Consider the following 24,448-nt stretch of genomic DNA (forward strand, 5'->3'; position numbering starts at 1 on the left):
GGCAACATAAAAATGTTAGGTTAAAGGCATGGATTGCTTTTGTGGGAAGGAATCTTGCGAGGCAAACTCCGGTACAATTTACTATTGTTAACTGTGACCTTTTCTGTAAGTCATCCCAGCAGGTTCATGAAGCTGCTGCACGCTGTGACTCTTCTGAATCATTAAAATATTTTTTTTCTGTTTACTAGGCCTCTTTGTTCAAACGTGGTAATTGAAGTAATTGCAGCAGTAGTAAATATCTCTAAACCCTTGTGTGTGCATGTGAAATAATACACCTCCAGTCAAAAGTCCAACCAGTGGGATTTTTTTGTGCACTGTATTGCACTGGGTTAGAGATTTTTCTTATTGGGAGAAAAAGCCCTCTGTTCTAATGCTGTATTTTTCAAGGTGCCTTAGAAAGTCAATTCATTTAATTTCCAATTAATTATGTTCTAAAGCAAAAATGCATCAGCTGTATCCAAATGAATGCATTTTATGTATTTATTTCCTTCTGCTAAATCACACTCTTTATTTCAAAGGTTTGAATGGAGGCACATGCAAATGTTCTGGCAAAAACATTTTGGCATGTTATTGAATGCTCCAGGAATACATGAGCTTCCATCAAATGGCAAAGAGTAAATCACTATTAAAAAAAAAAAAAAAAAATCAAAAAACTTAATCTAGTGAATTATTCATGGTCCATTGGGGAATGACTTTTTGTTTTAGAATCAGATTCTTTTTACAGCTGTGGCTTTCAGATGGGAGCCGAGTTATTTATGGCTTGTTCCTAATCACATGGTTACTGGGAAATAGTCTTGCAAGAGGCAACAGCCCTGGAGATGGCTAACAAATGGTAGGGGATTTTCAGAATTTGCTCTTGAAGATGCATATTTTCATTTGAATAGTTACTGATACATACTCTCAGCCACATCTGAATGATGGGCAGCTACTGGGACTCTCTGTGGAGGTAGTTGATGTAAGTTTCCAGTGGTTGAGAATGAATAATGTTTTCAGGGGACGGTGCCCACCCCAGTGGAGGTAACCAGTATATACTAAGGACTAGGAGGGCTCTGTAAAACCAGTACCAGCTACTTTTAAAGACGACAAGAGAAATGTCTTAGTGGTTCTGTGATTAGACCATGATGTAACCAAAAAGGTTTTATTCTTCCCCTTTGCTCTTCACTGGCGAAGAATTCCATCAATAGGGTCTGATCTGGACATCTGATTTGTGCCAGTGGGGATTTATTTACATACCCTTGGAGTCTCGCTGACTGCACTGCAGGGGTCCTCCTCCACGGGTCGTGTTTCAGGATCTGGGCATTAGTCCCCTAGTAGGTTAGTAACTGAACATAAGAACAGCCATATTGGGTCAGACCAAAGGTCCATCTAGCCAACATCTTCTCTTCTAACAGTGGCCAATGGCAGATGCACCAGAGGGAACGAACAGAACAGGGAATCATCATGCAGTTGCCCATTCCTAGCTTCGGGCGAACAGAGGCTAGGGAGGGACACCATTCCTACCCTTCCTGGCTAATAGCCATCAATGGACCTACAACCCCGCCCCCCCCCGGGCCACGAATTTGTCTAGCAATTGATACTACTGCTCTTGCAGTTCAGGATGGGTTGGCTTTAATTTTCGTAAGACCTTCATTGTGGTAATCACAAAGCTATGGCCTTACACGCTGGATATTAGTAAAATGTTTTACCACGTGCATGTTGTAAGCTGCGTGTAACAGATGTTGCTCTCCCAAGTATGATACAAAAGGTTTGGTAACGCATCTGTCCAAACAGATGAGGAGAGGGATGATTGCTTACTGAAGCACTTAAACTAACCCAGTTTGACCTTCAGAAATAACAAGGTTTAGCTGTAGGTTGGCAGTGTGTTCAGGACCAGTCTCTGTCACTGTCTCGCATTTGCTGGCATCCTGAATTAAATCTAAGAAGGGTGGGGTGTTCTGTACTCTTACTGCACGTTTAAGAATTGACCTGCTATTTATCCATCTCCCATTCACGTGCTAATCATGGGAAGCTCTGATCAGTGGACAAAAAATCAGGACCGAGTGAAAACTCTCTTACATGCTTCACTCTGTGTTCTTATCTGGCACTGATAAACAGGTCTGTAAATTTCACACGGTGCTGAGTGAAACAGGTTTGTCATCTGTTAGAAATGGCATGCTCATGCCAGCAGGGTTAGCTCTCTGTACAGAAACTGAGTTGTCTACCTGGGACAGTTTGGTTCTCCTTCAGAGCGCCTGGCTCCATTCCGCGATGGGATTGATCAGTTTTCCATTTATACATCTGTATTTCAGTCTCGGACAAATTTTGTTCTAATATATTTTTTGGAAACTTCCTGTTAGTTTTCTACTGTGAGGAAAGCTGATGGTGGAGCACATACGAGCTTCCTCTTCTCTCTACCCTCTCCTTCCTGACTGCACTTCTACTATCAGAGGCTGGGAATGGGGTAGCTTATCCACCTCCAAAGCACTGTGCCTGCAGCTACACCCAGTGGAAGAGGATGGTGCTGGGGGAACCAAATGCAACACTTTCCCTGCTCTGGAGAGAGCAGGTACTTGTCCAGAGCCCCTGGCAGCAGGTGGTGAACATAAATGTAAGGTGGTGTAGCAATGCCTGGGCTTGGTTGGAGCGAGAGGGCCTCTTCTGTCATCTCTCTTCTAACTTCCTTTTGCATTAATACCAAATAACTCCATCTGCCCGAGTTCATTAGAAGCATTTATTCGTGTGAATAATCCCGGTGAAGTCAGTAGAACAGTTTGGGGGCAGAAAGGTGTCTAGGATGGGATCACTGAAGCAGAGTCTTTCCAGTGATTTCAGTGGGTCTTGTATTGTGCCATTAAATTTCTGGAGTTGAGTGGACCAAGCATAGTGTTAAAGGTTTCTACCGCTCCTATTGTCAGTCAAAGAGCAGCTCTAATTGGTATTGGCTGCCGGAATCCAGCATATCAGAAATTGACTTTGTGCTCTGAGCCATCACCTCAGTCACGGGCTAGATCTGGAACCTAAGAGGGTGTGATGTACTGTGCTGGCTAATTCTCTTGTGCGTTTCCTGAAACAAACATTTGTGTAGTGCTGCCAGTGGATGAAGAAACTACTGTTGGAATAGTATTGAGGGGTAGCTGTTAGTCATTTGACAGTCTTCTAACTTTTGTTGTATCTAATCAGCAGTCCTTTTCCCTCTCTGTCTTCCTGACCAGACGAATTTGATGCCTATATTATCGTGTCCTTCGTAAACGCCACCCTGGTGCTATCTATCGGAGAGACTGTAGAAGAAGTGACCGACTCTGGATTCCTGGGTACCACCCCCACTTTGTCCTGTTCGTTGTTGGGGGATGATGCTTTGGTACAGGTAAGGCTACCCACAGATATCTTGGCCACATTGTGTCACTGTTCTCTGCTTGGTACAGAGAACCAAGCTGCTCTTTGCTATTCCTGACGTTCTTACTGAAAGGTTTTGGCAGAAGCTCTACAACCTTTGCCAGTGGGGGTGGTTTCTGGGAATGTGCCCCTTTTATTCAGGTGTCTTTGTTCTTCTGATCAGCAAGGTTGGATCCGCTGGAATCTCTTGGCCCCAGTTCCTCCAGAGCTGGTCAAATCTTGGGGGTGACTGGCTCCCAGTCATGTGCCCACAGAAGTTTTCAGAAGTTCCCTTTTGCGAGCCACCTGGAGACTAGTCTCCAGTTTGTAGGTTGCTTTGTTGTACAAGTCTGTAATCAAAATACCTGGGATGGCCTATGATACTAGTCACTGTCAGGAGTCACTAAAGGTCCTGTGTCAGTAAAACAAAGGGGGTGGGTCCCGCAATGGGTGAGTAAGTTGCATTTTTTTTCTTTTGTGCGTTAGGTTTATCCAGATGGCATCCGGCACATCCGAGCAGACAAAAGAGTGAATGAGTGGAAGACACCAGGAAAGAAGACCATCGTGAAGTGTGCTGTGAACCAGAGACAAGTGGTGATAGCACTGACTGGAGGAGAATTAGTCTACTTTGAGATGGACCCAGTACGTGGATTTAAAAGTGTGGACAGCTTTGGCTTAGGGACCAGGGACTGGGTTACTGGCTCAGTGAGGATGGAGCCTCTGCATGTCCATAGAATAGGATTTGGTAGGGAAGAGGCCTTTTGGAACGGGACATGGGCAGAATCCTGCAGAGCCCATAGAATGACATTGGGTGAGGTAATACAAGTGTTGGACAAGCCTTCAGAGATGTGTCTTTGATGGAAGAACCTAACCTAACCTTCCAATTCTGGAGCTGAGGCTGGCAGTGGTGTGTGTTCTTGTAGTTTTTGTCTTGTGTTCTGCCGCTTGTAGTCCTGGCCAAACCCAGGTTATAGAGAAGTGTTGAAAGTGGAAGATGTTAGGTGACTTCCACATGCAACCCAGAGTCTGGGCTTGAGCGGTATGTGACCGTTGAGGTGCATGATTGTGCCCTATGGACAGTTTACCGACCCCCTAGTTGACGATCCCTTTGTGCCTTTCTTCTCAGTCAGGACAGCTGAATGAGTACACGGAGAGGAAGGAGATGTCGGCCGATGTTGTGTGCATGAGTTTGGCCAATGTTCCTCCTGGGGAGCAGCGTTCCCGCTTCCTTGCTGTCGGGCTGGCGGACAACACTGTCAGAATTATTTCCCTGGACCCTTCGGTGAGCACTTCCTGAGATTTGCTTTTTCCTTTATCCTTTGTTGTTTGTGAGGGATCTGAAGTCTTCAAACACGTAGGCCTAAGAGCTTTTGGCACATCCAACACCAGAAAGGGCTATTCAGATCATCTAGTCTTGCTCCGTGCAGAATTGAGGCCAGAGTATGTTCCCAGAATAAGTCCTAAAGCGGATGTTTCCTGTTCTGCCATATTCTTATTCCACGAATGCTTCTTAATGAATTGGGATGTGTCATGTTAGTGAGACCAGGTCTACGCTAGACATTGAAGATGATTGGAGATAAGCAATTCTAGTTACTGTAGTTACATAAATAGTATTGACTTAGCTACAGTCGGCTTACCTGGCCGTCCTCACTGAGGGAGGTTGGTGGCAGAAACTCTCCCATCAGCCTCCCTTACTCCTCGTGATATTGAGGAGTACAAGGGTCAGCTGCCGACCCCAGATGGTTCAATTTTGCGAGTCCCTCGCAGATGCATGAAATTGAACACTGGAAGATCGATCTTCTGCATAATGTAGACATGCCCTGAACCAATACCAAAATACCTTCCCTATGGGCATCTGCTGTAAACTGTACTAACGTGTTGCCAGGTTGTCGCATGTTTAGATGTACCAAGTGCATGAAAAAGAGCTGTTTGGTTCAGTGAGCCTAGAGTTAGCTGGGCATTCTGTGAAAAGAAGATTAGGGTGCACCTGCACAGCAGCTGGGCGATGTCATGACCAGTATAAGTAGATATGCACACATTAGTGCCTCAGAACGAGTGTGGCCGTGGCATCCCAGGCTGTCCATGAAAAGAGACTTCAGCCAGGCTTTCTGGATACCTATTCAGGCAGCTGACTCCGGCCATCCCTCCTTGCCACTGCTGCCACACTGCTGTGTTTAGATGTTAGTTCTAGCTGAGCTAACACATCTGTTGTTTTCCTCTGGCTGGGAGGTGAAGCACGCCTCCCAGCTGCCCTGCTGTTGCCCACTCTGGCAAGATCAGAGTTTATTATTCTTTGCTACTGTGCCCTTATATACATTTCTCTTCTGCCATTGAGATTGTTGTTTGCACTAAATATCATGTGTCGTCTGAGATGGTGTCTAATGAAAAAGAGAAAAAAATGAAAGAATTGAAGGAGATTAGTGCTTTTGATAACATGCTGCTTGTACTTGCTGTCTCCTCGGCTAATGATAGTCCAGAACTGTAAGACTGCAGCAATTAGAGGTTTGTGGCTTCCTGCATTTATGTACATTTGCTGTCTAGTTTGGAACTGAATGGTCCTTCCCTTTGTAATTAGCACAGCCTGCTTCTCCTCCAGCTACCTCCTCTTCCAGCACAGCCTGTGAAAGCTCTTCCTTAAGCACTGAAGTGTCCTTTATAAAGCTTGGTGGTTCAGACCAAACCAGAATTTTTAGCCACTGACAGGATATAGGTAAATTGGAGCACATTTTATCCCCCTGCTGAACAAGGACTAAGTGCAGCCTTTGATTTTGAACCTGTGGCAGATTCCCCCTCCAAGCTGCCCCTTCCGGCCCGCAGTAAGTAGGATGTAAAGGCTTAAGAGGCTACTCCCTGCCTGCATCATGAACTGTCTCCATTTCCAGTAGGCACAGTCTTTTGGTTTCTCAAGCATGGCTGCTGATGGTCTCCTTGCAGAATTCTACTCTCCCATCTGCCTGGGGCACAGACAGCCACCTTTTTTTTAGTGGACACTTAACGTGGACTTGGCTTTGCATCACCCTTTCCATGGTACATATTACACCCATAGATTTTTGTGCCTGAACTGGCTGCTAACTTTGTCCAACACTCCTGAACGCTTCTGTTAGGCAGCCAGCCTCTAGTTAGGGAGGCTCACCGTTTAGTTGCACTGTAGTTTAGGACGGCTAGCTGTTGTGCCAGGCTGCTCTAGTGCAAATGAAACATATGAGGAAAGCCAGGAGCGGAAGTGGATGGATTCACAATTCTTGTGTTTACAAATTTTGAAGTACAATGTTTAGTCTCCTTAGCTACGAACCTAGTGGCAAGTGCATGCTAGTATCCCCTTCTGTCTCCTCCAGGATTGCTTACAGCCCTTGAGTATGCAGGCCCTCCCTGCACAGCCAGAATCCCTGTGTATCGTGGAGATGGGTGGGACAGAAAAACAGGATGAACTGGGAGAGCGGGGCTCCATTGGCTTCCTATACCTGAACATTGGATTACAGGTGAGGAGTATATGTTTGGTTGCCGTGAGCCCTTCTGAGATTCATTCAACCTGAAAGACTTTATTAAATGTTCACAGCAGCACTATTAGACTTTCATTGTGGACATAAAGGTCTGCTAGGTCATGTAATGAATCCCCTCTGTATGAGCCTGGTCTGGAATTCCCCAGTTGCTCCAGCTGTTAAGCCAAGTTCCTGTAAGTACTTAGTTTTTTGGTGAATACGCCCACTGATCAAGGGACAGCACATCTTCTGAAGCCCAGCCTAGCACACAAATCATGCATTGTGTGTGCTTTGGCTCCCTTTTTTGAAAAGCGGGCGATTTTATAAAGAAGCTGGTCCCTCCATGAAAAGCCCCAGGGCAGCTGTGCAGATAGCCCTCTGTGACTGGCACACAGATGCAGCAGGCCCTTGGCCGCAAGGACTACTGCCCGTCATCGTCTCTTGCACCAAGGGTGCTAAGTCCGTGTTATCTTGTGACAAGTATTTTGATATACTTTCCTGAGGTGAAACTAGCCAGCTTCTCTCAAATAGTCCAAGCCGGGATCTTTAACCAAGCTTCTTGTTTGCTGTCAGTCTGTAAACTCTTTGATCACTGGGGAAGAGGGTTGGGTGAGAGGAACTGTAAAAGCACTGTGCTCAGAAAACTGCATCTTCTCTCGTTACTGCCTTGGGCAGTATTCATTGCCTGAGATCACAAACATGAGTTTTCTGTGTCTCCTAAATAAAAGAACGGTGTACTGCTGCGAACTGTCTTGGATCCAGTCACTGGAGATCTGTCTGATACCAGAACCAGGTACCTTGGCTCACGCCCTGTGAAACTCTTCAGAGTCCGAATGCAAGGCCAAGAGGCGGTAAGTAAAGCAAGATGCCACGGGTGTAGTATTAATATTTGTCACAGTGCGCAGTATGCAGCTTCCCTCGGTGGTGGGTAGGGGAGAGAACGAACCCCCTGGTGCATGATCAGACTAGCTTACTGGGAAGGAGAGGAGCAGGGTGCCTTTGTTCCAGAGCTGCTTGGGACGTAGCTCGTGTATGATGACAAACAGCTTGTCGGCGTCAGCCTCTCCTTGTTTCTTAAGATCAGAAGCCCTGCAGTGCTTGTCTGCCTCCTCTTCCATCTGTTGCCCTCTTTGAATGGTGACTGGGCTGACTTACGGGCCACTCCTCTGCTGTATTTGTCAAGGTTGTAAGCAGATTCCATTAGGAACTTTTTAATGCTCTGACTTCCGCCCAGACATGAATGCTGAAACAGCCATGTGTGGGCATCCATACAGTCTTTGCCTGCCTGAGGTGTAGTGGGATTTGTTTTGGTTTCGTCCCGCCCCGCCCCGCGTTAAGAGGGCTGGAGCTGTATACTCAGGGGCTAGTCAGCTGCTTAGCCATCTGTGGCTGAAGCAGAGTATTTGCTGGCTTTGGAAATGCGGAGCCAGTCCTTTAGGAACATATTTACTGTCTTTCTGCTGTGGCACTGGGAAAGCAGCTCCCCCTCCCCCGGTTGACCTGGTTTTGGATCACCCCTCTGAACTGAAAGGTGCTTAGTTAGCAGTGGCAGTGGAGGGGATTGGATCATGGGGTCTGGATTCTGCTAGGCTGTGGTACTGCGTAAGTGTCATAATCTTGTTTACACAGTCCCTTCCTGGGGATAACCGCTCTTGTGGAAGGTTTGAGGCTTAGTTCACTGATACGTATAAAGCTCTTGGAAGATTCTTGAAAGAGATATATGAAAATAAAGCAATATGTTTTCTGTTTAAAGGCCCATCTCTTGTGTTCCCCTTTGCGTTGATCTCGAGTGCCACCCCTTGAATCTAACATGCATTATTTAGTATAATTCCCTCTGGCTGCCCAGCCAAAATCATGGTCAGCTTCAAATTACTGGTGATTGAGCTGTAAATAACCCTTTAGCTTAAAGTTCAGTGAGTTTTCATTTACTTTGCACTTTTTATGCTGCTTGTTTGCTTTCTGCATTCCTCTTTTATTGATTGGAGAGAGACCAGTTCATGCCCTAGTACAATACTGCAGTATTCAGCTTGCAAGCTGGTTTAAAGAAAGCTGCATTCCTTGGAAGACAGAGTTGTTTAAAAAGAAAAGTGGTGGAAGTTTTTTGTTGATCATGGCTTCTGTGGAGAAAAATTGGATTTTCCAAAGCTGTTTGGGACCAGGTTTCCATGACACTGCCCTTGCAATCTGTGATGTCTAAGCAGTGAGCTTGCTCCCTGGAAAGTTGGTGGTTTTGCTCACTTTGCTGCTTGGAGTAAAATTGTGCCCAGTGTGATTGATTGGATATTCCAGTGGCTAATTGCTGGAAGGAGCATACTCTGATTAATGCTGTAGGGAGTTAACTTTCCTTTCTGTCCAGAGTGGTGAATTCACGGTCTCTCTTCCTTCTCCAGGTGCTGGCCATGTCCAGTCGCTCATGGCTGAGTTATTCTTATCAATCCCGCTTTCATCTAACCCCCCTGTCCTATGAGACTCTAGAATTTGCATCTGGCTTTGCTTCTGAGCAGTGTCCTGAGGGCATTGTTGCTATCTCCACAAACACACTGAGGTAAGTTCCAACAGTAAGTGTTGATGAAACTCTTGTGCTCCTGAACCAGGGCAGGGGCATTGGCAGCTCTGAGATGAAAGGAAGATGTTTTAGTTTTTTGGGATCTCCCGGTATGATGCCTGTACAAAAAATGCTCTTTGCTTCTCCCTAAACCCCTCTCTCTGACTGCAGAAACATTTCTTGGTATTCATCAGCTGACAGTTTTGCACCAAGCTGGTTTGAGTTTGGGAGAATTTGCAGCAAAAATCCCACTCCCTGGGATCAAAAGGCCTTTGAGCTTTGCCCTAGCCTTTGCTGCATAATTCATTCATTCAAATATTTCACCACTCTATCACTTTGAATGTTTTGACCAGCCCCATTTAGAGTTTCAAGTCATGACTAGAGATCAGTTTTGCTCCAGATGTTTGGTTTATTGAACTGTCTGAATGTTCCTAATTCTTCTCATACCAAGATTAGTAATCCAGGGCCTTCCCATGGGGCAGGGTTGTTCCATGTTTGTACAGGTTGAACTTCTCTAGTCCATCACCCGCAGGATCTGACTGGTGCCACACAAGAGTTTGCCAGACCACAGGATGTCAGTATTGTCTAGCAACATTACCACTGTTTCTGCTGCTTACTGCGCTCTTAAGAGATATTTAGGGGTAAATTACAACTAAATAACAGAAACATTGAGAGCCAGGACTCATGGTTGGAAACAAACTTGATGGGATCACAAGAAACTTGGCCACATCCACGATAAGTGGTCATCCAGCTAACTAAAATCATGCTGGACTATGGGTGTTGCTGGATAACAGGATTAGAAAGGTTCAGCATGTAATAGTTGGGATAATTTTCAACTTTGGAGCTAGCTCACTAACTCTTATTACTGTTAATACATTTTAAAATCCATTCCATCAATACCTGTCAGCTGGTAGCTTATCAAATGCAATTTGTGGTTCATTTGTAAAAGGAATTCTTTTATAGTGTTTTGTACTTCTGCTCTTGGGTTTTTGGGTCATGGAATAACATGGGCCTTGTGTTTAGGTGTACTTTGTTCAGTAAAATTCTGAATTTATTTAAGCAAAGAGCCACATAATATAATCCCATGGGAGAAGTTTTGGGGGCAGATGTGTGAGAGTGGAAAAAGGTAGTAACCGCTTCCTTTTGTCCTAGGAGAGCTAAATAGAACTACCAAGTAACATTGTCTTTAACTCTGTTCCTTTCTCCATGTGTACTGTAGTCGATTAGTTTCCTTGTTTAGATTAGATGGTAGATTTATCAGTGTGGGCCATAAGACTGCTTAAGTCTGAAAGCACCTTCTGGGCTTATCCTGCACTGTGTTAAGGTGAGCTGGAAGATAACCACATTGGAACAAATAGAATCACGGAGGAATTTTAGTAGCAGAGCAGTATTTGGTTAGCAAGGTTGTGCTGCTGTGTGTGTTTCAGACATTTGTTCTTAGTGTCCAGTTTGCTCTCCTCAAGATTTTGGTATTGTGTTAAGGTCCTGAAGGTCCATAACTTGTTAGACCAATGGGAACAAAAACAGACTGAGCAACTGGTGATTTGAAGATGCAGAAGAATGCACAGTGCAAATATTTAGTACAGGAACTTGTCCCCTGCATACAGAAAGGACAGTGCTTGTATTTCATCAGGTTTGCACCTGAGAAACATTATTTGCAGTGGGTCTGACTCTCTTGCCTCTAAGTGAAGGGAAAAAGGCTGGACAGCCTGTAAGTGGAAAAGCCCGTGATGAATTTTGGAATAAGGGAGTTTGGATAAATCCAGCTGAGCTGCAGTGGGATTGACTGACTGAAGGGCACATTGAGTGGCTCTGCTGGATTTCATCACTGGACATGCTGCATGGGATGACACCTGCCCATTCTGTGGATTAGCTGTGCTGCCCTTTTCAGCAGGTCTGATAGTTTATCCAGCAGCTTTCAGAGCACTTCAGTTTGGGGTTTGGCTTTGTTCATGTTGTGGCTCATTTGTGCATTTAGAAAAAACAATGAATTACTAAATGTGAAGGCTAGATCTACCCAGCCAGAGCTGTGCATAGGCTACCCCCTGGGCTAGCTTAAATCCGCCTAGCAGCGGGTAACAGTAGCAGTGAAGGCAGCAGAAGCTGAACGTCTGCTCAGGCTTTATGCTAGGTTTGTACAACCTGGTTTGAAACCCACGCTGTGCCATCTTCATCGTTGTGGTTAGCTGGATTCGAGTTAGCTCAGGTGAGCCAGCATGTGCAGATCTTTCGCTATGTAGAAATACTGCAGCGGCCAGCCTAGATTCTTTGGGTAACAGTGCCCTGGGGAAACGAATAAATGTATGGCAGCATCAGTATTTATTTGCCATATTTCATGTCTGGCTCAGGCGTCTGAGGTGTGTCGTATAGTAGAGATGGTGGCACATACTAGAAATAAAAGCACTCCAACAAAATGTCCAGCCAAGTGCCTGAAAGCTCCTCCACCACTGATCTGGGATGATGATGCACAGCAGGATCAGCATTTTCATTTTGTAGACTTCTGCTTGGAAGATGCAACTCCACCTCTAGCTCACCACTGTGGTTTTGTTCCGAAACATTGTTCGCACTAACCAAAGCCAAACATTTTCTCATCTTTCCTCAGTCTCTCATCACTTGGTTCCTAAAATACCTCGTTCTGTGCACCACCAAAAAGGTCTATTAGTGCTCCATGAACTGCTGTGCTGTTGGATTAATTTTATAGCAAACGAAAAGGAATTCACCTGCAAACAAATTTAAAAATTGTCCTGGTCTTTATCAGGACAGAGAAGGAATTTGTTTTCTGTGCACGGGACGTTCTGTGGGTGATCTGTTGTAATAGTACCGTATGCTGTAAAATCCGGTGATCTTACTCACAAAAGCTCATGACCTAATAAACGTGTTAGCGTCTAAAGTGCCACAGGGCTGCTTGTTGTTTGGGACGTTACAGACCAACACATCTACAACTCTGAGAAGAGAGAGCGTGTTGTGAATTGAAAAGGCTACTCTGGAGGAAGTGGAACCAGCTGTTGACTTGTAAATCAAAGGCAGGACCATGTTTTTGTGTTGCCTCTTCGTGCCTTAGCTTGGGGCTGGGTGGGGAGAGTAATTAGGAAAATACAGGGGAAGTGTAAGTTTGAGAGCTCTGCTTTGTATAACTACAAACAGGCACGCTCTTGTCTGTCCTTTTTAGCATGTTAGAGCATTCAACCCTTTTTTTAAAGGAACCATTCTGAAAGGGCTGATCCTTATTCAAGCTGCAGAAAGACTAGCCATTTTTCTTGTCTTGTGACTAACCTTGTTTTCATCAGAGGCACTTTTTGGGCCAGCTGTTGCCTCCAAACAACCTTTAGATTCAGATGCCATATTCTCAGGATTCTCTTATTGCATTTGTGCATCTTTTTTCCCCCTTGTCAGAAAATATGACTGTCTCTGCACAACAGCATCATCTGCAAAAAGCTTTTAATAACCAACTCATTCTGTCGTCTCTGATGTAGGCATAACATGGTCTCATAGTTGAAACAGGGAAGTAGGAATCAGAGGGGACGGGAATTCTGTGCTTAGTTCACCCACTGAGAGACCAGTCTCGGCCCTTCCCTTTATCTCGGTTTCCCAAGTTGCAGAATGGGGTCCTCAATGGCATCAGAGTAGCAGGATCATCTGTAAGGGATTACAGAGAAAGTTCTGTTTTTCCCTGCATGCAGGGCTGCACAGCTGGCCCTATGTCTTGGAGGCAGGAGCATTCATCTTCCTCTGAGGCTTCCAGGCCTTTGCCAGGAGATGACCCACTAGTTTGTTGCTCAGCTCTCACGTAGCTCCGGTCTAGCAGCGCTCTTGAGAACTCTGTGCTCTGAAGGAAGCGGGGTTGGAAAAGAGGAGTTAGTTCTCATCCATCTGTTATGGCTGCTGAGGGAGCAGCAGCTGGCCTGTACAATGTTTCATGAGTTGGTAGCCTGGAGCTCTGCCTTCAGCTCACTTTCTGTGGAGAGCTGTTTGCATTGGGGGTTGGTATACACATGTAGCCTTGCTCTGTCCATGCAGGATTTTGGCGTTGGAGAAGCTGGGGGCAGTCTTCAACCAGGTTGCCTTCCCGCTGCAGTACACCCCCAGAAAGTTCGTCATTCATCCTGAGAGCAGCAACCTGATCATCATTGAGACAGACCACAATGCTTACACCGAGGCCACAAAGGCCCAGAGGAAGCAGCAGATGGCAGAGGTAATCGAAGTAGCTCATAGTGACGCTCCTTCCGGGTGCCCTTTGATTTGAGCGCTGAGGATCTCACCTCTGTTAACCTCAGGGACTGGATTGCTTTCTGCTGGGTGGATGGGTGGAGTGCAGCGCCAGGCCCTGGGGTGGCAGGAGAGCTCGCGCCAGGTCCTGCCTTGTGTTCCACTTGCAGTTTGGCCCTCAGCTAATGACTTAGCCTCCTCCTCCGTCCGCACATGTAAAGCGGGTGTCTGCTTAATGTTAGCTGGGGGCCCTGCGACCTTTAATGTTTGAAAATCCACTTGAGCTTCTCTGAAGGACCTGGGTAAGGACAAATTGTTCTTTGCTGCTGTTGATTTCTTGATAGTGGCCTCAGACTCCTCGATACCAAATGGTTAGTGGTCGATTTTCTAGTTCAGTTGAGGCACTTCTGCATAATAGTGATTTTAGCAGCTAAATCACAGTGCTACCTTTCCCAGCGTGCAGTACCCCAATGCCTTGACGGACTTTGCAGATCGTTAACGCTGAGCACTGGTGCTGCTTGTGTATCGCACACATCTCTAGAATTCGTTGTTGTTATTGCTGAGCTTCCGTGGGAATTGAATTGATTGTTTTCCTCAAAGATTTCTCTGGTGTCAGCTGGTGTTGTGGAAGCCAGGGCCCTAGGAGCAGCATGCGCTCTGGGGTTTTTTTCCATCACTGAACAGAGTGAATTGTCTGGCATGCACCAATGTGGAGGTGCAGCGTGTCACAATACCTTCATCTTGGTGCACAGAACAAAACTCGTGTGGTGGGAGTGGGCCCAAGGGGTTCCTGGTGGGGTAGAGGGTTGGTGTTCAAGAGGAGAACAGGTTCTGGGCTGGGGATGAGGTGCTCAGGGCTGGGAAATCTCAAGGTGGGGCAGTGGGTTGGACTTCGTCTGCCTTAGGCAGCTCAGAGCTGGGGCTGGAAGGGAAGGGTGCTCCCCCATTGGTCCTGGCAGCTCAGTGCTAGCGAGGATGTGTGCCCCTCCAGCAGTAGGCGCAACTCCTGGGCTTGGCTCACCCCACTGAAGCCCTGAGCCCCTGCGTGGGGCTTGATGGGAAGCATCGCAGCTTAGGGGGAGCAAAAGGCAGTGAGGAATCAGCGGTGCCATACTTTGGCGCATCATAGCTGCAGGCCGTATCATAGCCAGGTGAGCAGCGCCGTGGCCTTGTCAGCCCTGTGTAGGAGCTGAGCTCTTGGTTCTCTGGCCTTGTAGTAATACCGAAGTTTTAGCACTCATTTGGTTTTCGTATTAGAAGTACTAAGCCTTGGGGATTGATCACCACTGACGCACCTGTCTAACCACCACCACACCAAGCAACTTGGGTCTCAGCAGGTCTTGGTTGAAATGAGTTTCTTCACGCCCCCACCCCACTTGCTGAGTTCTTTCTCTTCCACTGCAGGAAATGGTGGAGGCTGCAGGGGAGGATGAGAGGGAACTGGCTGCGGAGATGGCAGCCGCCTTTCTGAACGAGAACCTTCCTGAATCCATATTCGGTGCCCCCAAAGCAGGCAATGGCCAGTGGGCTTCTGTCATTCGCGTGATGAACCCCATCCAAGGCAACACTCTAGATCTGGTCCAGCTAGAGCAGAATGAAGCTGCCTTCAGGTAAGGAGCAGGGCCAGCCTGTCTCTGGTTGTGATGTGCTCAGCACACGGCTGCTAACTTTGCCCAGCTACAGGTTCCACCTCCCAAAACCAGGATTATCTGGTCTGGCAGGGCCAGCGACGTTCCTGGACCAGAGCACCCTGGGCTGTGAGGCTGTTGTGAGAGGAGCTCAGCAAGAGTTCTTGGCTGGGGCCGGGGCTGGGGCCCATGTGGCTGATGTAGTGATTGGCAGCTGAGGCTGGGGCCCCAGCTAGCAGCCTGACAGCACCTGGGATTAGGGTGGCACAGGCCGGGTTGCAGGTAAGCGCTCAAGATGCTGGTAGGAGTGGCGCTGGGGGCTGGTGAGGCACAGAGCTGACAGCAGGGAGGGGCAGAAGGCTGGGGGGGACAGGGAGCCCTTCCTTCGTCTGGCATATTCCCTCGTTCAGGGTTAGTCAGATCCCAGGGGTGCTGGATGAGGGAGGTGCAGCCTGTAGTTTTGAGCTGAAAAGCCATGTTGTTGTGAGATTGGGTATCAAACAGCAGTAGACACCTCCCGCCATTCTGAAGCTCCGATCTTCCCTGCACCTTTCATAGAATCGTAGAAGAGTAGGACTGGAAGGGACCTCGAGAGGCCATCGAGTCCAGCCCCTGCCCCCATGGCAGGACCAAGCGCTTTCTAGACCATCCCTGAAAGCCACCTATCTAACCTCTTCTTACATATCTCCAGTGATGGAGATTCTACCACCTCCCTTGGCAATTCGTTCCAGTGCTTGATCACCCTGACAGTTAGGAACTTTTTCCTAATGTCCAACCTGAACCTCCCCTGCTGCAGTTTCAGTCCGTTGCCTCTTGTTCTATCCTCAGAGGCAAGGAAGAACAAGTTCCCTCCCTCTGCCTTATGACACCCTTTTAGATACCTGAAAACTGCTATCATGTCCCCCCTCAATCTTCTCTTTTCCAAACTAAACAAGCCCAGTTCTTTCAGCCTTTCTTCATAGGTCATGTTCTCTAGACCTTTGATCATTCTCGTTTCTCTCCTCTGGACCCTCTCCAATTTCTCCACATCCTTCCTGAACTGCAGTGCCCAGAACTGGACACAATACTCCAGCTGAGGCCTAACCAGCGCAGAGTAGAGCGGGAGAATGACTTCTCGTGTCTTGTTCACAACACACCTGTTAATGCATCCTAGAATCATGTTTGCCTTTTTCGCAACAGCATCACACTGTTGACTCATATTTAGCTTGTGGTCCACTATAACCCCCAGATCCCTTTCTGCTGTACTCATTCCTAGGCAGTCCTTTCCCATTCTGTATGTGTGACACTGATTGTTCCTTCCTAAGTGGAGCACTTTGCATTTGTCCTTATTAAACTTCATCCTGTTTACCTAAGCCCATTTCTCCAGTTTATCCAGATCCTTATGAATTATGACCCTGTCCTCCAAAGAAGTTGCAACCCCTCCCAGCTTGGTATCATCTGCAAACTTAATAAGTGTACTTTCTATGTCAATATCTAAATCGTTAATGAAGATATTGAACAGAACTGGTCCTAAAACAGACCCCTGTGGAACCCCACTAGTTATACTTTTCCAGCAGGATAGAAAACCATTAATAACTACTCTTTGGGTACGGTTATCCAGCCAGTTGTTCATCCACCTTATAGTAGCCCCATCTAAGTTGTATTTGCATAGTTTATTGACAAGTATATTATGTGAGACCGTGTCAAATGCTTTACTGAAGTCTAGGTATACCACATCCACCGCTTCTCCCTTATCCACAAGACTCGTTATTCTATCAAAGAAAGCTATTAGATTGGTTTGACACAATCTGTTTTTAACAAAACCATGCTGGCTGTTCCCTATCACCTTACCACCTTCCAATTGCTTGCAGATGATTTCTTTAATTACCTGCTCCATTAATGAGCAGTTGAAGGGGATAATATGGACAGATTATCCCTCAGGTCCAGATGATGCAGAAGAAAAGAATTGGAAGCAACTCTTCTTGTGCTCCCATCCATCCTTTCCCAGCAGCCTCTCTACACAGATTAAACTGCCAGGCAGTGCTGTGGGGGGCATTTAGAGGGGCAGGCACTGTGTATTTGAGAGAAGTCATGTGGGACTGAGACAGGAAAGAAGAATGAAGCTGATACACAGCCTGTTTTGCTTTGTGTAAGCAATCCTCTGACCTGACCCTTGTGCTGCTGGGCTGAGTGTCAGTGGGGCAGGGTGAGAGAGAGAGGGAAGGAGAAGTTGCTTATGCCTCTCTAAAGAAAAAAAAGCAGCACCCAGGTCGAGTTCCCCCTCCCTGCCTGGCTGTTCCGTGCCAATATTGCTGTCTTAGCTGCCTAAAAACAGCTGTTTGGAGTGTGTGTTATGGCTAAGCCGGGTGGATGGGAGAGAAGACTGAATTAGCAGTGTGGAGTTGGGCTTCCAGAGCTCTCGCCCTTCTTTACCGTCCATGTGTGAGGTGCAGATCCAATCCTGGGGCAACTCTGGCTTTGGAGTCTGTCCTGGGCTGACGCTAACCTGTGGACGCCTGTGTATTGTCCTCAGTGTGGCAGTGTGTCGATTCGCCAACACCGGGGATGACTGGTATGTGCTGGTGGGAGTGGCCAAGGACCTGATTCTGAACCCCCGGTCGGTGGCCGGTGGGTTTGTCTACACATACAAGCTGGTGAATAATGGTGAGAAGCTGGAGTTCCTACACAAGGTACGTGTGCCCAGCGTAGAGTGGGCTCCCTTTCTTGTGCTGACCTTGGGGGTGGTGCAGACCAAGAGAGGAGGAAGGGAGACAGGCAAATCCCCATTGATGCTCACTGAGTGCACGAGAGGCCAAGACAAGCACCAGATGAGCCTGGAAAAGTGACCACACTAAACTACTGTTTGAGCCTATTTGCGATATGTTGTTTCAAAGCATACACCTGATGGACTGGGCCAGCTGCACATTCCCGCATGTGGCTACTGCTGGTGTGAGCAAGCTCTGTGCCAGGCAGTGATAGTCAGTCAGTGCAGGATCAGGAACATTGTACAGGTGGCAGTAGCTGCATATCTCACCACAGCTTGAACCGTTCCTGTCTGGCAACATCTGTAATCTGCCAGGTTTTAGTTAGCTGGATGACCCCTTATCATGGGTGTGGCCAAGTTTCCTGTGGTCCCTTACGCCAACAGTCGTGGCTTTCGGTGCTCTGTGCTGTAATTTTCCCTTCAGTGTCTTCTGAGAGCCCAGGAAGCAGTGGAAGTGTTGTTAATGCACTAGACAACGTTGACCTCCCAGGGTCCGTGAAATTGTCTCATTCAACACTGGTCAGGTCCTGAGAGTGCCGTACAAGAGAATTTCCATCTATATTTGTTTTCCAGGGCACCTAACAGTCACTAGTTGGGCGCTGGCAAAGTGACAAGTTATTGAAGAGCCCAGTAGGCTAGCAGTCATTTCCTCCTGCTCTGGGAGGTTCGAACTGGGGAGAATGCTGTTTGCTTTCCAGGAGAAGCTGGCAGGAAAATCCTGCATCCAGAGTTATTGTCTGTCTCGTGGCTTGTTTGGTCTCACCCCTGCCACTTTGGCCCCTCACAATCTGAGCATGTTATGCTCACAGCGCCTGGAGGCGGTAGGGAAGGCTTATCCTATTACAGGTGGGGAGCTGAGGCCCAGGGAAATTGTCTTGCCCGTGGTCACTTGGGAAGTCTGAGAGTTGGACATCGACCCGAGGCCAAGCCAGTGCCATGTGTCCGCCTCCATATACAAGACTGACGGCTGAGGACTCTATTCCCACCTCCCAAGAACATTTAGTGGCGTCAAAGAGGCAGTGCTACCATTGTAACATGCAGTGTTACAAAGCTTGAGGAATGGCTGTAGTGGACCTGCACTCAGGTCGCTTGCCTTGGTGATAGAGATTCCCTGATACCTGGGTTTAAGTGCTTCCAGGCCTGCGCACCTTCTTTTGGTTACATGCATCAGTGACTGGCTTGCTTGGTGGATCTTCTCCAGGTTTTGAATGGCAGGGTTTCAGCAGCAGCACCACGTTCAAAGAAACCGCTGTTCTCTTCACTGGGCGTACCCAGCATGGTCAAGAAAAAGGCTAAAGAATGTGGTGGCTTTTGTCTTTCTTCCCTCATTTCCAAGCTCATTGGGAGTTGTCTGTCCTGGGCGAGGGACACTACGATGCCACTTAACGCCCACCGTATCGTTTACAGAGCTAGTTGGCTGGACTGGCTTTCGTTAGCTACTGTGACCAAACCTGGAAAAATGTGCCGATGCCTGGCCGCACCAAAAATGCCAGTGGAGTTAATTTTTTTTTCCCATTGTTATTGCTGACGGATCCTTTTGGATTAACGAGAACATGGCATGAACCTCAGGAAAATTTGCGCGCGGTAGAGTTGCCAAGGACATCTTGAGATCTTTCAAATTTAATGTCTCTGCTGGCTGGTCCCAAACTCTTACTGTGAGCACTGAATCAGATTGAGACTCCTGTTCAGACTGGGGGAATGATAAAGCCACAGACTGGCCTGTTGGCGTTTTTCTGCCTTGCTACACATTCTGTTCATTTGCTCGCAGAACGATCTCACGCTATTCAGGTGCTGTGGCCAATCGTCAGCAGGCTTACAGGTACTCTACCCAGGGTTGTGTAAGCACCAGTAAAACATGGTGTTCCAGTGTATTGTGTTCTGCTGATGTTTGGGTTAGGAGTTGTGCAGGATGCATCAAGGACTCTGATTAACCTAGGCATTGAGAACTCCCTGGCTGGCATCCAGGCGTTGCAGCTTCATCAGACCCATGGAATGAAGTCCGTTCACCAGCTCTGCTTTTATTTTTCAGTAGAGGTGCAAATACAGTCAGTTGTTGTCATGAGCGTTTTTTCTGTCTCACTGGGCTTTCTAATGTGCCTTCCTTTCCCCTCCCTTTGTGTAGACCCCTGTGGAGGAGGTACCAGCAGCCATTGCCCCATTCCACGGCCGTATCTTGATTGGCGTTGGAAAACTCTTACGTGTCTATGACCTGGGCAAGAAGAAGCTGCTTCGGAAGTGTGAGAACAAGGTACTGTCTTTGGTTCTTGTGGGGCTCCATGTCATGGGGGTGGGGGGTACAAGTGAAGAGTGACACTTCAAACCCCTTGTGGTAGACTCCGTTCAGTCAGTGTGCGTTGTGTGTCAGGTTCCAGCCTGTGGGAGCTCCGCACTGGAGCCCTGTACATACACCCCAGAAGAATAACCTAGGAAGTACCAAGTAAAATGCAACCGCAGCAACTGTGTCTCCCCCAAGCCACGTTTACCATTTGGTCACATCATGAGCAGTACACCTTGCAACCTTGACATGCTTTCCTTCTACACAGAACCGTCAGTGGAGTTCTCATGCTGTTGCTCGGACAAAGTGCCCTTCGCTGCCGTTGTGGGTGGGTGGGCGGGGTAGCATTTCCTGTCTAATCACATGGGAGACACTCTCACCCCTTATGCTAGGGGATGTAGATTATGCCGACAGCTGAGCAGAGTGTAGGTAGAAACGACAGCTAGAAGGCCCTGATGTGCCAAACAGTCAGTTGTTAAACTCGTCACTCCCTTACAGCCACAGAAGGAGCCGTGGGCCAGGACAGAAGTCAAAAGCTGTGTCTACATGGCGCACTAATCCTGGGCCTGTGGAACTGGGCTTGTGGACTTGGTGTTTCCACGCTTGTGCTGGACATCCACCCTGCGTGTAAACCTGGCTCTCCCAGCCACGCCAATGTCTGTACCGTGCTCCACGTGCCTTCTGACTCAGGCCTACTGCTTGAGCTGCATCTGCTGTGGAATGGCAGGGCCTGGACCAATGCTTTACCTGGCTTCTTCCCGTCCCATTTCTTTCTCTTGCAAGTTGCTGGTCTTAGGCCACCCTCTGGTGCACCTCTGCACATAGATGCACGCCGGGGAACTCACGGGGTGAAAAGGGAGCATTCGGAGGATAACTTTTCCCTAGCCTTTGGCTTCTGTCACAGCTTGCATAGTACCCTTCTCAGGTGCTTCCTGACCAGAGCTGTGAAGGGGACTTGCCTGGCCTGCAGGTTAGGGGGCATAGTTCACGCATCTTTGCTTCTATGCACACCCCTGGTCACAGTACCCCTGCTCCAGACAGGGTTGTTATGAGGCCGAGATACTGTGCCCACTGTAGTCCAGATATGCGCTAGCAGCACTGCCCTGTCTGTTTTCCAAAGCCCACGGGGGGCCCCAATTGCAGCTGTGGTGTCAGATCTGTGGTGTAAAACTAGGGACTGGTTGGTGGAGAAGACAGAAAAGGCATTTAAAATACATTTTCAGGTGGCTTTTTGGAGACGTTGGCTTAAAGCCGCTGTGAGGTCTTTGGGGTTCCTGACGGTCATAAATCGTTTTCTTAAAAGCACATTGCCAACTACATCTGTGGCATTCACACCATCGGACACCGAGTGATCGTGTCCGACGTCCAGGAAAGCTTCATTTGGGTGCGCTACAAGAGGAACGAGAACCAACTGATCATCTTCGCCGATGACACCTACCCCCGGTGGGTCACCACCGCCACCCTCCTCGACTATGACACTGTGGCAGGAGCAGACAAGTTTGGCAACATCTGTGTGGTGAGTCAGTGTGTCTGAACCATCAGGGCACCACAAAGACATCAGGTATTCCCTGGTAACGCTCACATGTGCACCGAAAGGAGAAAATATCTGTGTAGTTTGAGCCAGCACCCAATAGCTAGCGTCCGTGGGCTGCAAGTGGCCGGTTGGAGAGCTGTCTGTCAGCGAGCTGGTTGGCTGTTGTAGTTCTCTGCATGCTGTTCACAGCCAACAAGTGAAAGCACCGGCATGTCAAAGCACCAGACTCAAAAGCTCGCTGAACTGACTTAAAAATAAACGCTCTCATTGCAGCTGTGCACTTGGTCACGGGGAGCCACTGAGAATTCCCTGATGCTTGTGTCAGGAGCCAGGGTACTTACTTCTGTCTAGGCCAAATCCCAGCTTTCGGTGCCCCCCAAAATCTACCCATGCAGTTTGGCCTGGTTCCATGCTTCTCTCTGACCTTTTCTTTCCCCCACCGTGGAGGGCTGGGTACTGGCGGCACACGGAATACGTCTCCTGGCAGTAGCTAGATCCATTTCTAAAGTGCAGCCTGTAGGTTTCAAAGCCTGAGTCCTAGACAAGTCGGTTGTTAACTCTGCTAGCATTTCGCTGAGGCACAAGCAAATCTTTGTCTGTTCTTGCACCCATTCCAGCCTCCGTCAGGCTGGTCTGGCACAACTTAGCTTCATCTCTGTGCATGCACTTGGTGAATGCCAATGCAGCAGGAACCAGTTTGTGACCACGGTCTGCCCTGGTGACTTACCTCTTGTCATGTTACCTTATTTCCCTGCACGCTGTGGGTCCTGTGTCCAACGTTTTTGCTGTCTGCACTGACACATACACAGTTCTGTCAGCCTAACTGCTGACTCTCGGACAAGAGGATTTGCTGCAGTTATGGCAAACCCTCTCCTGTTGCTGTAGGAGGTGCGTGCGTTATAGGGGCACATCGAATGACAAGAGATGGTCAGTCCGGTGGCCGGCATATTTCCCCAAACACCCCAGCATTCCCAATGCCCTACGCACATCAGTGTTGGTCTGTGTTGCATTCCTGCCAGACCAGGCACTTGATGTAATGCAAACAAAATGCCCAAGTGCTGGCAGGGAGGTACGAACACCCTGCAGCAAAAGTCTAGTTAGCCTGTGTCCTGCTGTTATCTGTACAGCTGGCAGCAGACAGCACGCTGACTGTCTGGCTTTGTGCATACAGGTGAGGCTGCCTCCCAACACAAATGACGAGGTAGACGAGGATCCGACAGGCAACAAGGCTTTGTGGGACAGAGGGCTCCTCAATGGAGCGTCACAGAAGGTAAGTTTCCTGGGGGAGGCAAGCAGTCTGTTCCTGGGTGAAGCTGTGCACAGTGCATGCAAGCACGCGTTTGGGGGTCCATCTGCGAGGGAGATGACTCCTGCCTCGTAAGGGTCTGGAACCACAATGGGCTGAGCTGAACGCTGTCCGGTTCAGAGAGCGCTGGTGAACACTCGCAGAGGAGCGAGCATGTCTTTCTGTGGGTGGTGCAGAGCTGCAGGTGCTTCTGTGCGCACAAATTATTCCACACATCGATGGAAATAATTAGAGGGAACATTGCTCCCAAGTGACCTTTCTCCTTCGCTCCCCTGACCAGAGCTGCAAGCCGTTGGGGTGGATTTTACCCCAGCTCTCGGTCAGAAGAGCTCGCCCCTTTCACCTGATGGGGAGAAATTCCAAAGGAAACCCCTTATCCGTGCCTTGTTTGCAGGCGGAGGTGATTATGAATTACCACGTGGGAGAAACGGTGCTGTCGTTGCAGAAGACCACGCTGATTCCGGGCGGGTCGGAGTCTCTCGTGTACACCACCTTGTCGGGGGGCATTGGGATCTTGGTCCCCTTCACGTCCCACGAGGTGAGAGTCATCCTGCTGCAGAAGCACTATGTGACCGCCCACCCAGCCCCTGTGTCAGCATCCTGGGTTGGCCCGTGTGCCTTAGTTGTGGGCTAGAGGAGACTGCTGGGTGTGGCAGTCAAGTGAGCGGCAAAGCCAGGGGAGCAGCTGAGATTGGCGGGAGGCCGGAGACAGAGCCCACTAACTGGCTTCTTCCTTGGGGAGCTTGCTTAGGAATGCCTATGGTGGATGTCAGTAGCGGTGCCTGTGTTAAAGGGGTAGCCAAAGTGTGGCCCATTAATTTATCTGGCCTGGGACAGCCTGCGGCCCTGGTGTTTTTGGACAGGAATGTGCAGCTTGTAAGCCGGTAGCTCCAGTGTTTGGCGCTTGATTCAGCGTTGCATGCTGGGAGCTGTCTTTCTGCCACCGCTCTTCCATCGCACAGGTGTGAGCAGCTGTTGTGGGAGCCCCGGATGTTCCTGGCAGTGTGGCCTGGCCGGGCCGGGCTGGGCTTGGGTGTGCCCTAGCCCCCTGAAAACAAAAATCAGTGCCTGGGAATGATGGGAGGCCCCTTGGTGGCCAGGACTGGACTGTGCTGTGTGGGGCCCGGGCTGTGAATGGAGAGCTACTGCATCCTGAGGTTACTGTGCATGGATCTGGCTGCTTATCTCTGAGCCCCAGCATCAGCCAGGAGGGGCAGCAAATTGTTCTCCCTCTCAGCTCCTTCTGTCCTTTCAGGATCACGACTTCTTCCAGCACGTGGAGATGCACCTGAGGTCAGAGCACCCGCCTCTCTGTGGACGAGACCACCTGAGCTTCCGCTCCTACTACTTCCCAGTGAAGGTAGGTCTGGGTCCTGGATCG

The 24,448-nt window shown here is 48.5% G+C and overlaps 1 protein-coding gene across 2 annotated transcripts in view; it reads left to right on the forward strand.

Annotated features, from left to right (window-relative positions):
* SF3B3 (splicing factor 3b subunit 3) overlaps window positions 1–24,448 on the forward strand; it is a 45,255-nt gene that overhangs the window by 18,519 nt on the left and 2,288 nt on the right. For both annotated transcript variants that reach the window (XM_075008449.1, XM_075008448.1), the window contains exons 12-25: window positions 3,192–3,343; window positions 3,838–3,993; window positions 4,478–4,633; window positions 6,687–6,830; window positions 7,559–7,681; window positions 9,221–9,375; window positions 13,393–13,567; window positions 14,986–15,191; window positions 17,722–17,878; window positions 20,075–20,200; window positions 21,531–21,743; window positions 22,933–23,031; window positions 23,462–23,605; window positions 24,323–24,427. In XM_075008449.1, coding sequence (XP_074864550.1) covers window positions 3,192–3,343; window positions 3,838–3,993; window positions 4,478–4,633; window positions 6,687–6,830; window positions 7,559–7,681; window positions 9,221–9,375; window positions 13,393–13,567; window positions 14,986–15,191; window positions 17,722–17,878; window positions 20,075–20,200; window positions 21,531–21,743; window positions 22,933–23,031; window positions 23,462–23,605; window positions 24,323–24,427 — 2,111 coding nt within the window. The remainder of the gene's footprint in view (window positions 1–3,191; window positions 3,344–3,837; window positions 3,994–4,477; window positions 4,634–6,686; window positions 6,831–7,558; window positions 7,682–9,220; window positions 9,376–13,392; window positions 13,568–14,985; window positions 15,192–17,721; window positions 17,879–20,074; window positions 20,201–21,530; window positions 21,744–22,932; window positions 23,032–23,461; window positions 23,606–24,322; window positions 24,428–24,448) is intronic.

This window comes from Carettochelys insculpta, chromosome 14, assembly GCF_033958435.1.
Source record: "Carettochelys insculpta isolate YL-2023 chromosome 14, ASM3395843v1, whole genome shotgun sequence".
Lineage (NCBI taxonomy): Eukaryota > Metazoa > Chordata > Testudines > Carettochelyidae > Carettochelys > Carettochelys insculpta.